Here is a 15,840-nt window from a genome sequence, read left to right on the forward strand (position 1 = left end):
AGTGCTTTCAATAACTAAAGATATCAAAGCAATCATTAGGTTTTTAAGCTATCCTTACCCCACAAAAATACAAGCTCTCTTTTTAGTTATATTCAGTAAGTATTGCAAGACATTTACCTTTCTTTGAGAATTGTTCACTGACACATGTGCTGAAAAGTGTATCTGTCTTTACAGATTCAACTCTGTTTTCCAAGTCTTGTTGACTTGCAAGTCGCCGGCCAATATTTTCAGATCCTTTACCAACTGGACATCCAGTTAAAATATTCTTAAGCAGGGGGGAGGGGGAGAAAGAAAACTAATCTTAATGTTTTCAAAAAGCTGAACATGAGGAAGTCATTTAGATCTTCATTTACTTTCTAGGCCTTTTCAATTTTGACATCTGCAATTCAGGAAATACTTTTCCAATTTGCAGCAACCGCTAAAAGTGAAGTTCTTAAATATGAATTAAAAAAAGTTTAGTAAGTCAGACCTGGTTTTAGAGTTCTGGACCGTACAGTATCCAGAACTCTCTACACTTGTCCTTGAACATTCAAGTGGTCTGAAACTTGAAAAAAATTTCAAATGGAGGTGCAGACCCCTTTGGAAATCTTAGGCTTATTCCACAGACCATAGGCTGAAAACCACTGCCATAGTATAAGCTACAAGAAAGATGAATAGGATAGTAGAAGTGTACTTACCACATCTTTGCTGCTTTTTCCCAGACTAAATTTCAGACGTAATGACCTGCGAACCATTTCTTTTCGGCTAATCTTTGGAGAGAAGCAACCAGTTTTTCCTGATTCAACCCTGGTAAATTGAATAATTTTTTTTAAAAAGTGCATGGAAAGATAAATTCAGTATATTTCTTTCTTTACAATTTATATTCTTCTACACCCTTTATTTTGAACTTCTAGTGCAAAAGGCGCTCCGCAGTAGTGCTTCACAGAAAGAAATTTGATAAGCAAATAAAATAATTTAAAATACTAGAAAAAGGGCCAAAGAGGTTCTATTTAAAATATTGTGTAAAGTTCTGACACTAATAAGGCGATGTTCAAGAAATTGAACAGGTACAAAGAGCAAATAGAGTAATACCAAAAATCTCAAAGATTAGGGTCAAGCAATGAAAAAAATTAATCGCACTGTTAAACAATAGAATACCATTTATTTTAAATATTTTTTGGATGTTTACTACATTTGCTAACATATTAATTCCAATTACAACACAGAATACAAAGTGTACAGTGCTCACTTTATTTTTTATTACAAATATTTGCACTGGAGAAAAAAATGGATTTTTCAATTCACCTCATAAAAGTATTGTAATGCAATCTCTATCATGAAAGTTGAGCTTACAAAATGTAGAATTATGTACAAAAAACTGCATTCAAAAATAAAAAACGTAAAACTTTAGAGTCTACAAGTCTACTCAGTCCTACTTCTTGGTCAGCCAATCACTCAGACAAACAAGTTTGTTTACATTTGCAGGAGATAACACTGCCCACTTCTTGTTTACAATGTCACCTGAAAGTGAGAACATGCGTTCACATGACACTGTTGTAGCTGGCGCTGCAAGATATTTAAGTGCCAGATGCACTAAAGATTCATGTCCCTTCATGCTTCAACCACAATTCCAGAGGACATGCTTCCATACTGATGATGGGTTCTGCTTGATAATGATCCAAAGCAGTACAGACTGACGCATTTTCATCATCTGAGTCAGATACCACCAGCAGAAGGCTGATTTTCTTTTTTGGTGGTTCGGGTTCTGTAGTTACCACATCAGAGTGTTGCTCTTTTAAGACTTCTGAAAGCATGCGCCACACCTTGTCCCTCTCAGATTTTGGACGGCATTTCAGATTCTTAAACCTTGGGTTGAGTGCTGTAGCTATTTTTAGAAATCTTCTTTGCGTTTTGTGAAATCTGCTGTGAAAGTGTTCTTAAAATGAACAACATGTGCTGGGTCATCATCCGAGGTGGCTATGACATGAAATACATGCAGAATGTGGGTAACACAAAGCAGGAGACATACAGTTCTCCCCCCAAAGAGTACAGTCACAAATTTAATTGACGCATTATTTTTTTAACGAGCATCCACAGCATGTTCTCTGGAATGGTGGCCGAAGCATGAAGGGACATACGAATGTTTAGCATATCTGGCATATAAATACTTTGCAACACCGGCTACAAAAGTGCCATGCGAATGGCTGGTCTCACTTTCAGGTGACATTGTAAATAAGAAGCCGGCAGCAGTATCTCCCGTCAATGTAAACAAACTTGTTTGTCTTAGCAATTGGCAGAATAAGAAGTAGGACTGAGGGAACTTGTAGGCTCTAAAGTTTTACTCTGTTTTGTTTTTGAGTGCAGTTAGGTAACAAAAAAAAAAGTCTGCATTTGTAAGTTACACTTTCACGATAAAGAGATTGCACTTCAGTACTTGTATGAGGTGAACCGAAAAATACTATTTCTTTTGTTTACAAACATTTGCACTGTAAAAATTATAATAAAAAATAAGAATATAAAGTGAGCACTGTGCACTTTGTATTCCGTGTTGAAATCAATATTGAAAATGTAGAAAAAATCCAAAAATATTTGATAAATTTCAGTTGGTATTCTATTGTTATAAGTGCAATTAATAGTGATTAATTTTTTTAATCCTGATTAATTGACAGCCCTAATCTTTATTCCCAAGAAAGGAATTAACATTTGTATGCTTTAGAAATCCACGATTTAGAAATGGATGCGACTGAAGTATGATGTACTGAAAATACAGAAACAGAGGAATAGATATTATAAAGGGGTCAGGACCTACCAAGAACTGAAATAAGCTATTAAGGCATAAACAATTCCTTGAAAATGGACAGTTTAAAAAAAACACTTTTAAAGCTTATTAGATTTTTTTTTAAAACACTTACAGTATCCCCAAAGAATCAGTTTCTTTAAAATGCTAAAAAGTAAAAAGCTAATATTTAGTCCAGTTTAACGGGAATTATGACAAGAGAAAGGAACTTGCTTGATTTAATTATGTGCATGTGTGTACATGTATGCTTTAGTCCATGTTCATTTCAACACAAAACCCAAATGTAATGGCAGTTTGGTATGGACACTTGGCTGCTAAGATCTGGACAGATCATCAATTCACTTTACACGTGACAAGACACGATCCTTTCAATATAAAAGCTTCTAAATAAATCAATAAAATAAATAAATGTTGAAATTGTCTTTATTCATAAGACAGTAGAGGGCAATCCTTTTTTGTTTTGCTTTTCAATTCACTTTTAACAGTGTGCACTCATAGCTTCTGTGAATTAAGACAAGTTACCTGTAAATTTTTTTACTTGCAATTCTTTTACTTCTTCGATTTTCTGTACTTGACAGATGCTTTTCACTGGTGACTGAAGGAGACAGTGAACTCTGAGATGACTCGAGAGAGACACAAGGGCTTGCTTCAAATTGAGCTACAGGAACAAAAAAAGTCACATGTACATGATAAACTGGTTCTTGTTTTGGTGGTGTATTCTTATGTTAAAATAAAAAAAATTGAAGTGGCATTAGAGGTTTCTAAAGCAAGTGTCTTATTTTCACCTTGACCATTAGCAACTAAGTTTAAAAAAAAAACCACACACAAACTCATTTGTTCAGCACAATGTTCTTGAGAGAACTGACACAAACAATTAATTCTGTTTGTTTGTAGTCTTACATAAAAGAAGAGGGGGAATTCACCATACCCCAAAACAACCTTTGTTTTGACACCAAGAGGTGGGAGAACATGTATGCTGCTGGTGTCACATCTTAAGTTATTTCCATACAGATTAGTCAGAAGATCATTGATCAAAAGTTGTCAATATTAAATAAAACAAACAATCAAAATAAATTTAAGTTTTTGTTTTAAGATCAACAGTGTCTCTTGTCATTTTTAATCTTTGACAACACTAGATCAAGTATAAGTTCTTAAAACTCTCTTCTGGCTAAGTGTGGTAGCAGTATAACAATGAAGGATATGGTGTTTTATCCATCAGCCAGCACAGAAAGCTGAGCTGTGAGGCTAGCATCTTCTAAAACATTAGTACTTATCATACCTGCTGTGAAATACAGATTAACTAAAGAATCTTCACTATTTATGCTAACACTTACTGCCCACTAAGTGTTAGCATAAATAGTGAAGATTCTTTAAACACTTGGTGGGCATCAAGTGCTTTCCAAACATTAAAGAAGGACTGTTCCTGTAAAATCACAACACAATGACAAAGAGGTTAGAAGAAGAACAGGAATAGGTAGTTTATATATGTAATTCAACTCAGTTCACAATAAGCAGGCTAATAAGAGTGGGTCTTTATTAAAGACTTAAACATAGCCAGGATAGTGGTCTTGCAGATAAACTCAGAAATTGTAACATGCAGTGACACAGAGTAAGGCTGAGGTGATTGAGAGAGAAAACTGACAAACCTGGAACAACAAGCCCAGGAACACAGGCAGTATGGAGGAGATGAGGTCAATACAAGCGTGACAAATAAAGAAAGTAGGGTGGGGCAAATTTAGGTAGAGCTTTGAAGATGAGGACAAGAAGGTTAAATTTGAAGCAATAGAGAATAGGGAGCCAGTAGAAGGATTCAGAAGAAGGATTACTTTAGCAGCTGCATTTTGTATGATGTAAAGGACAACGGTGCGTTTAGGAGACCACAGCAATATTCTAGGCAAGATATGAGAGATTTGACTATGACCTAGATCAGGGATTAGCAACCTTTGGCACACGGCCCATCAGGGAAATCCACTGGCGGGGCAGGACGGTTTGTTTACCTGCAGCATCCACAGGTTTGGCTGATCGCAGCTCCCATTGGCTGCGGTTTGCCGTTCCAGGCCAATGGGGGCTGCGGGAAGCGGAGTGGGCCAAGGGATGTGCTAGCCACTGCTTCCTGAAGCCCCCATTGACCTGGAACGGCAAACTACGGCTAGTGGGAGCTGCGATCGGCTGAACCTGTCGATGCTGTAGGTAAACAAACCATCCCAGCGCGCCAACGGATTTCCCGGATGGCTGCATGCCAAAGGTTGCCGATCCCTGACCTAGATATATGGTATAAGGAGAGAAAAATTAAAAAACAAAAACAAAAAAAACCACACTTCAGACTGCAGGAGTGAATAATGTGAAAGATGGTCGTTTTGTGAATAGTGAAACACAGAAGGCTGGGGAGAAAAGAAAAGGAATTCTATTTTGGCCATTTCAGGTAAATTTTCAGTGTGTCTAAGTCTTGAGGTCCTCGACTTTCATTGGGTGCTTTTGAAATTTTACCTTTCAAGCTTTAACAAGATGTTCAAGAGGAGCTGCTACGGACTAGCAGAAATGCAGAATTGGATGGATAGAGACAAGTCAGTTACAGGATACATAGATTTCAGAGAGTTATCAGCACAGATGATAGCTGAAACAATGTGACCTGGTAAGATCTCCCACAGACAGGGTGCAAAGCGCAAGGAACGAAGGTAATTAAATTGTAACTTGAGTACAATTGCTCTTCTATGGACTACCCACTAAGAGCAATAGATTTCAAGGCATTAACAACAGCACAACCTGAAAGCCTTCAAGCTACAATGTAAGTCACCGTACCTGATGCTGGTGTTGAGGCGCTGCTAAAAAAGCTACTTGAGAGCAATTCGAAAGCAAAATTATGCTTCAAGGACCGCCTTTTCTTGCTAGAGAAGCCTTGAGAAGAATCAGTTGGAAGTTTACGCTTGGTGCTTGGAGTAAGAATCAATGGAGTCACTGATGGAAAGACTACAATTAATAAAGCTGTATCTGCAATAAGTGCTTAAAGTTGAGAGCTTACGAAGATACAAACAATATAGTATTTAAGTCAGCTTTGTTTCTCCAGAAGCAGTTATTCTAAACTGAACCAAAACACATGCATTTTAAAACAGGCATGGCACTCAAATAGCTTTAATAAATTTTGCATAGGAAAGTAAAAAAACAAATTAATATGACAAGAAAATATAGGTGGGAAGAGTTTTAGCTGCATTCTTCATTGCAAGAAAACAAACAGTTACCTTTTGCAAGTTTATAAACGGACAGAGCAAAGCAAGATAAATATATTTGAATTGAAGCATAAATTCATTCTCTAACACTCAACATGGCTGCGTGCTACCCTACTGTATTCAAGCCTTGGTTTTCATTAGATAAAAGCAGATTAATTTCTAATCCTAGAACTGCTCAGTGCTAGCAGCTCTAAGACTAAATGCAGTATCCTCACTGAAAATGTAACTATATTCAATTTTGACCAGAAACTTTGTTTAGAAACTCATACCCCTTTGAAATAAAACTAAATTCACTTTAGTTTCAGCCTTACTAGAATATAGTCCACAAATCTAAAGATACTGCATGAGGCTCTATTTAGTGCAAACAAACACTAAATACCTACCATTTCTGTCTCGCTGAGGTGTAGTGGAGGGTGTTCTGTTAGATTTAAGTTTATTCAATGCTCCACTAACAATATCTGAAATGCAAGACATACCAAGCAATCAAGCTTTAATATTGACTTGTCTTGCTCTATTTTTTAAAAGAGGTATTATTTTATGTGAAAGGAGCACATCGATGACAAAGAAATTAGAGTAGTCTCCTTAATGTTTTAAAACATTTTTAAAAGGAAAATATGGGCAGCATTATCTCCTGTAAATGTAAACAAATTTGTTTGTGTTAACAACTGGCTGAACAAGAAGTAGGATTGAGTGGACTTGTAGGCTCTAAAGTTTTGCATTGTTTTGTTTTTGAGTGCAATTATATAACAAAAATCTACATTTGTAAGTTGTACTTTCGTGAAAAAGAGATTGCACTACAGTTCTTGACTGAGGTGAATTGAAAAATAGTTTATCATTTTTACAGTGTAAATATTTGTAATCAAAAATATAAAGTGAGCAGTGTATACTTTGTATTCTGTGCTGTAACTGAAATCAATATATTTGAACATGTAGAAAAACATCCAAAAATATTGAAATTTAATAAATTGGTATTCTATTGTTTAACAATGCGATTAAAACGGCAATTAATCGCGATTAATTTTTTTGAGTTAATTGCATGAGTTAACTGTGATTAATGGACAGCACTAATATATAGTGTGTGTGTGTGTGTGTGTGTGTGTATAAAAAAACATATATACACACAAACACACACATAACCATGATTATTATTAACACCATCTACCCTAATAATTAACAGCCATCTATCAAGGATTTTTTGGAAATAATAAAATTCTACCCCACTATGCATGGAAAAGGACTAGTAGACCCTTCCCACGCAAATGATTTTATCAACAGGTTTAATTGGGGAGCATTTCAGAGGTATCAGTGCATCTTCAAATAGTTTGCAGACTGATTTAACTAGACTGGCTTAGAAATCAATGTGATTAAAATTGGTCCAATATTTATGAGTGCTTAAATCAATTTAGGTTAATTTGTTGAATGGAAAGGACTACTAGTCCATTCTCATCATTGTTTCAGATCTTCCAAGTAATGTAATAGATTGAGGCCAGTATGCTGATTAGAAGATTAATTTTTAAAAAGTGATCAGCGAAGTTTGGGAAAGAGTTAAATTCTTTACATATGTGCTGGTTAAAATGGGAAACAAAATACAGTCTGCAGTAAGTGCAATGTGTCAATTTAGAATTCAGTAGGCATTTTTAGAGTAGAGAAGTCATATGATACTGGTTTAAGGAGTTTTTTATTGCCAGGAGTACATAAATCTACCTATTCCTATTTTAATATTCAATAGGCTTTCATGAACTAAATTATCAATTTCTCTAAGCAATCAAATCTAACCTAGACAATGACTGTGATTGTCTAGGTTTGTAGATCCCGTACCATGTATTCATTTTGCAAGCTACATGAACGCCTCACATGAGCAACATATGGGACAATAAGTATCTCATAGCCAACATATTCTGTCAAGTTTGATAGCTTTATAAAATATATAGTCTGAGAGAAAGATCCTGTGCATCTAAATTTTGTGACTTTAGTGCTCATGAAAGCAAGCAAGCAACTAAAAATCACAGGCTAGCTATAAAGCCAGGTTTAACATGAATAAGGTTTTTCTCAGAACAGTGCTCTGCCAGAGCATGTGTGTTCCAATTTACAACACCAGTGTTATTCCAGTCCTGGCCCTCTCTTGAACAAAAATGCCAACTGTGTCAGAGGTTGTGTGGTCATTTTATGTGAACAAATCACTCACTGAAGACACCTCAAAACTATTTTCATTTGCGACTCAAAATAGGATTTGAAACCAGGTCTCCAGAGGCTAAAAGATAAAACATTATCCTGCCATACACAGCCTGAAAGAAAATAACCTTTTTGGTCAGAATGAAGAGGACATGCAAAAGAAATGTTATGGCATGACTGCACAACCTAGTAGTTTTTACATCAATAATTATGAAATGTTAAGACGCTTATAACAGGTTTCACAAAGTTGGAAAACTTCACCATTTTCAACCTGAGCGTAGCAAACTTCACAGCCAGTTGATACAGCAGTCTGTGGTGCTTCGGGAGAAGGGGGTCCTCTTGAGATACATGGATTTAGTTTTCTACATGGTCCTAAAGACTCAGTTGAGTCTATTTTTATATTTACTCATTGAACTGTAGTCAGTCAAATTTTCAGTATATGTACTCACCCCCAACACTTCGTCTTCTCCTTCTCTTACACTGACTAGGAGATTCACTTTCTTCATAGCCTTTCAGTGAAGGAGTAGAATCAAGAGCATCAATACCTAACATAGCAGGTATTTTTTCCAGGATAAATTCTGGTACACGTCCTGAATTAGATGTTTATAGAGTTTAAAAAAATTGGAAACTATGGTTATATAAACATATTTGTATTTAATATAAATAAATGCATAGTCATTTCAACAAGTGTTATTCAGTTGTCATCTTACCAATATCTGCTGCATGATCAATAAGTGTTTGCACAACAGCAGCCTGCAAACGAAGCTTTTTTTCTGTGTTAACAGACATCTTCTCATTATCACTTGAGTGCAAGAGGTTTGGGGCAAAAATCACTGCCAGATTACTGCTATCCATTTTGTTCTCATTGGATCTTATTAAAAAAGAAAGAAAAGATAAGAGCTTGCAAGTATCAGTTTTGTCTTTACATTCTCTCTTGATCAGAACATAAGCAGTGGGGATAGAGAAAACAGGCTAACGCAAATTTTTAGTTGAAGTGGAAGAGACACACTAAGATTTAAGGGCATATTCAAGACACTTACACCACATGGCTTATACATGCTATTTAGCTTAACAGTTTCCACAGCTAATCAGTTTTCACAAGAGTAAGAGGATCATCCAGATGGGGGTAATCCCATATTAGTTGCTCTTTTGGAAAAGAAGAGATGGAAATATGGCAGCCAGAAAACTGAAATAGGAGTCAAGTTCCTGGTACATGAAGACCCTATGACATACACCCCAAAAAGTCAGGAGATTACGTAATGCTTACATTATTACTGGTAAATGAATGTCATTAAGAATATTTATAGTCCTAATACTGAGCAGAGAAAGTTACAGCACTTCTCTGTTTTTAAGACATATTATAGGAATTCTCAGAGTTGGTTACAAGTACCACACCTATATTTCTCTACTTACCTTAGGGACACATTTCTGAGAAAGTTGAAAAAGTATCGCAAAGTATCTATTGTTCTGTCAGTCACAAGACAGGAAAGCAGTATTGTGGCAGTGTTCTTCTCCTCATTTTCTAGGTGCTGAGCCTTGAAAAGAGCTTCCTGCAGATCAGCTGGAAGGATCGGCTCTGGTAACTCTCTAAAGAACTGTTTAAGAAGTCCTGCAATGTCACATGGCAGTGCTGCAGGTAGGCAGTTTTCACCTTGATCGAGTCGATTCTGAAATGGTTCATAACTAGCATAAGTTGAAGCCTTCAAAAGCGATTTATTAGATGTCTTATCTTTACCAGTTTGTAGTCTGATCATTAGAGCCCTACCAAATTCACAGCCATGGAAAGACCAGCATTTCTCAAATTGGGAGTCCTGACCCAAAAGGGAGTTGCAGGGGTGGGGAGTGGCAAGGCTATTTTAGAGGGGTCGCAGTATTGCCACCCTTACTTCTGCACTGCCTTTAGAGCTGGGTGGCTGGAGAGCGGAGGCTCCTGGACAGCTGCCCAGCTCGGAAGGCAGCATCCCGACAAATGCAGTGCAGAAGTAAGGGTGGCAATACCATACCATGCCACCCTTCTGCACTGCTGCTGGTGGCAGCGCTGCTTTCAGAGCTGGGCTCCCAGCCAGCAGCCACTACTCTCCAGCTGCTCAGCTCTGAAGGCAGCGCCACCGTCAGCAACAGTGCAGAAGTAAGAGTAGCAGTAAAGCAACACCCCCTACAATAACCTTAGAAAAACTCCCCCCACCACCACCCATCCACCCTTTCTGGGTCGGGACCCCTATAATTACAACACCGTGAAATTTCAGATTTAAATAGCTGAAATCATGAAATTTATGATTTTTAAATTTCTATGGCCATAAAATCGACCAAAATGGACCCTGAATTTGGTAGGGCCCTACTTATCATACACAAGGAGTTGCATGCCCTAATCCCCTAGCCACACAGCAGACAAGATACTGTGTTTTATCTCAGATTGTCCCAGTTTTATTCTCCAGTTTTTTCATATAAGAATAATACCTGGTGATGAATCATAGTCAGAGCTACTTTTATTTATTATTTCTGGATTTATAGTTTCTCCCCAGCCTACCTTGCTGTGGGAGAAAGCTACCAAGTTTAAGTTCCCATGACATCTAAAAACAAACTTTTTTTGTTTAATCTCACGCCTATCCTCACACACTCCAGAAAGATGAAAAAACAGTTTTTTGGTTGTTTCAGTAACTATACACAAAGGACTGAAGTTTGTCTTCTGGAGGGAGGTGAAGGGGGTTCAGTGACTAGTGATCAGAAAGCTTATCAAACTACTCCCAGCACAAAACATGATTGCTTTTAAAGAGAATCAGAAAGTTAGACATATAGACACCTAAGTGAAATGTAGCTCAAGTCCAATACAATCACTCTTAATAAATACATACATATATACCTTTAATGTTTTTAAACGAACAAAAGATCCAGATTTCCTGAAGAGTCCTTCAGTGTGAACATGCTCTTCTAAATATTTGCAAGCATCAACAAGAAAGCTGAGGAAAGAAAGTCACAGTATGTTTTATATCTTTGCACAGTTCAATTTTCCTGTGACAAATAATGTCACAGAAAATAGTATTTTAGAAAATGTTTACTTTCTCCAATCACAGTAAGAAACTGAAAGCAAGTGCAAGTAAGTGACAACCTTATGGGTTCCTGTCTGTTTTCAAACCTCTCTTTCCAAGAAAGAATTCCCTTCCCCTGAGAAGCCTGACCAGTCCCAGAAAAGCAATTGTGGAATTCCTCTCTATTTTGAAAAATATTTTTTGTTGGAGGAAGAGAGAAATGTGTCACTCAAAATTAAAGCATCCAATAATGTAGATAGCCCCAAAGTAAGTATGGTTCCCGTTTAAAACACACAATCTTTACTTACCTTGGAATACTTCCATACTCTGGTACAACTGACTGAGGTAATGAATGAAGCGATATTCCAAAGACTTTGCCCTAAAATGCAAAACTCAATTAATGTTGCTCAAACAGCTATGAAAATTTTACCAGGGTAATACTGCAGAAATATAGACAAATACATAGAGCACAATACAAGAATTGAAGAGAAAGCCAAAACTTTTGGATAAGAATTGATGTCATACTAATTGTAAAAGGGACACTGCCACCTTTAAAAAGATACTTACTTGTAAATAAATAGTAAACAGTAAATAAATTTCAGATAACATGAAAATTACCATAACAAAGATTAGAATACTCCCTATTTTCCAAGTTTGCTTATTTTGCCCATTTTATACCACTTTATCTACAGTCAGCTTCCCCATGTCCCGTGTGAAACCACGAAAGTTAGCAGGTATACTAAGGGGCTGATGTAGCATCTAAAGTCATTTTCCAAACAGACTGGGTTCTTCTTACAATGCATATTTTAATTGCAGTTAAAAAGCAGCCATTTTTACCCAAGACAGTCATTGCCATTGAGGGATGATCAACCTCAATCCTGTAATGGAACATCCTAACATATTTATCATTTGCATTCACAAAACAATGATAGGTCTCTAGGTTCCCATAATGAGATTAATTATAAGCACTCATGTAATATTTAAAGTAGCTTTAAAATAAAAGCAGTTTTGGCACAATCTATGGGGCAAGTGAAAACAATTCTAAAACAATTTGTGCACCAGTGTAATGGATTATAAATATATTTTATATATTGCACTTTCAAAAATATAGATTAAACTCCTAATCCTGGTCAGTTTCTCTCTAAGGACAGCAGTGTCTGGAAAAGAAGCCAGCCTTTGGTGTGGAGGCAGTAGGCCAAGTATGTTGACTGTCGCTTAACAGCACCCTTCTGGGAAAAGAGAGGCAGCTGTGATGTGGGTTCCTCCCAAGACGCTTATCCAGGCCTCCTTGCCTGAGACATAGGTGGGAATGTACAGCCTACAGGATGGAGGAGAAAATCCTTTTGGCACCAAGAAACCACTCAGGAAACCATTTCCCTCCACTCCCCAGGGAGCCGAGCCAAACCACCCCAGAACAAGGCTATTCTAACTCACACTGACCAGGAATCAGCTGTGCGTATTGTGTTCCAATTCCCATCAAGGTGCTTGTGGAGCAAGGCAAGCAAGGCTGGCACAAAGCAAATGTCAGGGAAATACTCAGCTTCATGCTGCATCAGCAGCACAAAGTCACCTCAGCAAGGCCCAGGATTTGGGTCCCTTGCATGCTTTCTAATTAAATATGGTTAGGGCCCTACCAAATTCATGGTCCATTTTGGTCAATTTCATGGTCATAGAATTTTTAAAATAGTAAATTTCATGGTTTCAACTATTTAAATCTGAAATTTCATGGTGCTGTAATTGTAGGGGTCCTGAGTTGTGTGTGTGTGGGGGTGTCACAGTTCTGCTACCCTTACTTTTGTGCTGCTGCTGCTGGCGCTGCGTTCAGAGTTGGGCAGCTGGAGAACAGCAGCTGCTGGCCAAGAGCCCGGCTCTGAAGGCAGAGACACCGCCACCAGCGGCACAGAAGTAAGGATGGCATGGTATAGTACTGCCACCCTTTCTGCACTACTGCTGGCGGGGCGCTGCCTTCAGAGCTGGCGCCCAGCCAACAGCCGCCACTCTCCAGCCTCCAAGCTCTGAAGGCAGTGCCCAAGTAAGGGTGGCAATACTGCAACCCCCCTAAAAATAACTTTGTGACCCCCCCACCCCCAAAATTTCTTTTGGATCAGGACCCTCAGGTTTGAGAAACCCTGGTCTCCCGCCCGTGAAATCTGTATAGTATAGGGTACAAGCACACAAAAGACCAGCTTTCACGGAGGAGACCAGATTTCACCATCTGTGACGTGTTTTTCATGGCCACGAATTTGGTAGGGCCTTAAATATAGTTAACAGGCATTTGAGTAATCACAGAACATAGTGCTTTGACTTCCTTAGCCCCGCACAAGCTGACACATTACAGTGTTACCTGCATTATATCTTTATGCTGACCTAAATATTGAAAGAAAGGAATTGTTTTCTTTTAAAATATATTCAGGAGTATCTAGATTTTTAGAAAAAAGAAAAGGAGTACTTGTGGCACCTTAGAGACTAACACATTTATTTGAGCATGAGCTTTCGTGAGCTACAGCTCACTTCATCGGATGCATCCAGTGGAAAATACAGTGGGGAGATTTAAATACACAGAGAACATGAAACAATGGGTGTTTACCATACACGCTGTAAGGAGAGTGATCACTTAAGATGAGCTAATACCAGCAGGAGAACCGGGGTGGTGGGGGAAACGGACGGACGACCTTTTGTAGTGATAATCAAGGTGGGCCATTTCCAGCAGCTGACAAGAACGTCTGAGGAACAGTGGGGGGGGGAGGGGAATAAACATGGGGAAATAGTTTTACTTTGTGTAATGACCCATGCACTCCCAGTCTCGATTCAAGCCTAAATTAATTGTATCCAGTTTCCAAATTAATTCCAATTCAGCAGTCTCTCGTTGGAGTCTGTTTTTGAAGTCTTTTTGTTGTAATATTGTTGTAAGGATTCTGGGTGGACTCCTCCTGAAGATGGAAACAACAGACTGGACTTCTACATAGAATGCTTCCGCCAACGTCCACGGGCTGAAATTGTGGAAAAGCAGCATCACTTGCCCCATAACCTCAGCCGTGCAGAATACGATGCCATCCATAGCCTCAGAAACAACTCTGACATCATAATCAAAAAGGCTGACAAAGGAGGTGCTGTCGTCAACATGACTAGGTCGGAATATGAACAAGAGGCTGCTAGGCAGCTCTCCAGCACAACTTTCTACAAGCCATTACCCTCTGATCCCACTGAGAGTTACCAAAAGAAACTACACCATTTGCTCAAGAAAATCCCTGAAAAAGCAGAAGAACAAATCCGCACAGACACACCCCTGGAACGCCGATCCGGGGTATTCTATCTGCTACCCAAGATCAATAAACCTGGAAATCCTGGATGCCCCATCATCCCAGGCATTGGAACCCTGACAGCAGGATTGTCTGGCTATGTAGACTCCCTCCTCAGGCCCTACGCTATCAGCACTCCCAGCTATCTTCGAGACACCACTGACTTCCTGAGGAAACTACAGTCCATTGGTGATCTTCCTTATAACACCATCCTGGCCACTATGGATGTAGAAGCCCTCTACACCAACATTCCACACAAAGATGGACTACAAGCTGTCAGGAACAGTATCCCCGATAATGTCACGGCAAACCTGGTGGCTGAACTTTGTGCCTTTGTCCTCACCCATAACTATTTCACATTTGGGGATAATGTATACCTTCAAACCAGCGGAAGTGCTATGGGTACCCGCATGGCCCCACAGTATGCCAACATTTTTATGGCTGATTTAGAACAACGCTTCCTCAGCTCTCGTCCCCTAATGCCCCTACTCTACTTGCGCTATATTGATGACATCTTCATCATCTGGACCCATGGAAAAGAAGCCCTTGAGGAATTCCACCATGATTTCAACAATTTCAGCCTGGACCAGTCCACACAAGAGATCCACTTCCTGGACACTACGGTGTTAATAAGCGATGGTCACATAAACACCACCCTATACCGGAAACCCACTGACCGCTATTCCTACCTAAATGCCTCCAGCTTTCACCCAGATCACACCACAAGATCCATTGTCTACAGCCAAGCTCTACGATACAACCGCATTTGCTCCAACCCCTCAGACAGAGACAAACACCTACAAGATCTCTATCAAGCGTTCTTACAACTACAATACCCACCTGCTGAAGTGAAGAAACAGATTGACAGAGCCGGAAGAGTACCCTGAAGTCACCTACTACAGGACAGGCCCAACAAAGAAAATAACAGAACGCCACTAGCCATCACCTTCAGCCCCCAACTAAAACCTCTTCAACGCATCATCAAAGATCTACAACCTATCCTGAAGGATGACCCATCACTCTCACAGATCTTGGGAGACAGGCCAGTCCTTGCTTACAGACAGCCACCCAACCTGAAGCAAATAGTCACCAGCAACCACATACCACACAACAGAACCACTAACCCAGGAACCTATCCTTGCAACAAAGCCCGTTGCCAACTGTGTCCACATATCTATTCAGGAGACACCATCATAGGGCCTAATCACATCAGCCACACTATCAGAGGCTCGTTCATCTGCACATCTACCAATGTGATATGTGCCAGCAATGCCCCTCTGCCATGTACATTGGTCAAACTGGACAGTCTCTACGTAAAAGAATAAATGGACACAAATCAGATG

General features: G+C 38.9%; 1 protein-coding gene across 4 annotated transcripts in view; it reads right to left on the bottom strand.

The window, feature by feature from the left end:
• Positions 1–15,840, bottom strand: part of LOC102941293 (neuroendocrine protein 7B2) — a 79,577-nt gene that overhangs the window by 61,046 nt on the left and 2,691 nt on the right. For 3 of the 4 annotated variants that reach the window (XM_043548788.1, XM_037900506.2, XM_043548787.1), the window contains exons 2-11: positions 11,507–11,577; positions 11,033–11,129; positions 9,586–9,839; positions 8,883–9,043; positions 8,622–8,762; positions 6,384–6,458; positions 5,576–5,731; positions 3,299–3,434; positions 678–786; positions 118–265 (exon numbers count right to left, since the gene is read on the bottom strand). In XM_043548788.1, coding sequence (XP_043404723.1) covers positions 118–265; positions 678–786; positions 3,299–3,434; positions 5,576–5,731; positions 6,384–6,458; positions 8,622–8,762; positions 8,883–9,027 — 910 coding nt within the window. In that variant the 5' untranslated portion in view covers positions 9,028–9,043; positions 9,586–9,839; positions 11,033–11,129; positions 11,507–11,577. The remainder of the gene's footprint in view (positions 1–117; positions 266–677; positions 787–3,298; positions 3,435–5,575; positions 5,732–6,383; positions 6,459–8,621; positions 8,763–8,882; positions 9,044–9,585; positions 9,840–11,032; positions 11,130–11,506; positions 11,578–15,840) is intronic. The other variant, XM_037900507.2, reaches the window with a different exon arrangement.

Source organism: Chelonia mydas, chromosome 6 (genome assembly GCF_015237465.2).
Source record: "Chelonia mydas isolate rCheMyd1 chromosome 6, rCheMyd1.pri.v2, whole genome shotgun sequence".
NCBI classification, from domain to species: domain Eukaryota; kingdom Metazoa; phylum Chordata; order Testudines; family Cheloniidae; genus Chelonia; species Chelonia mydas.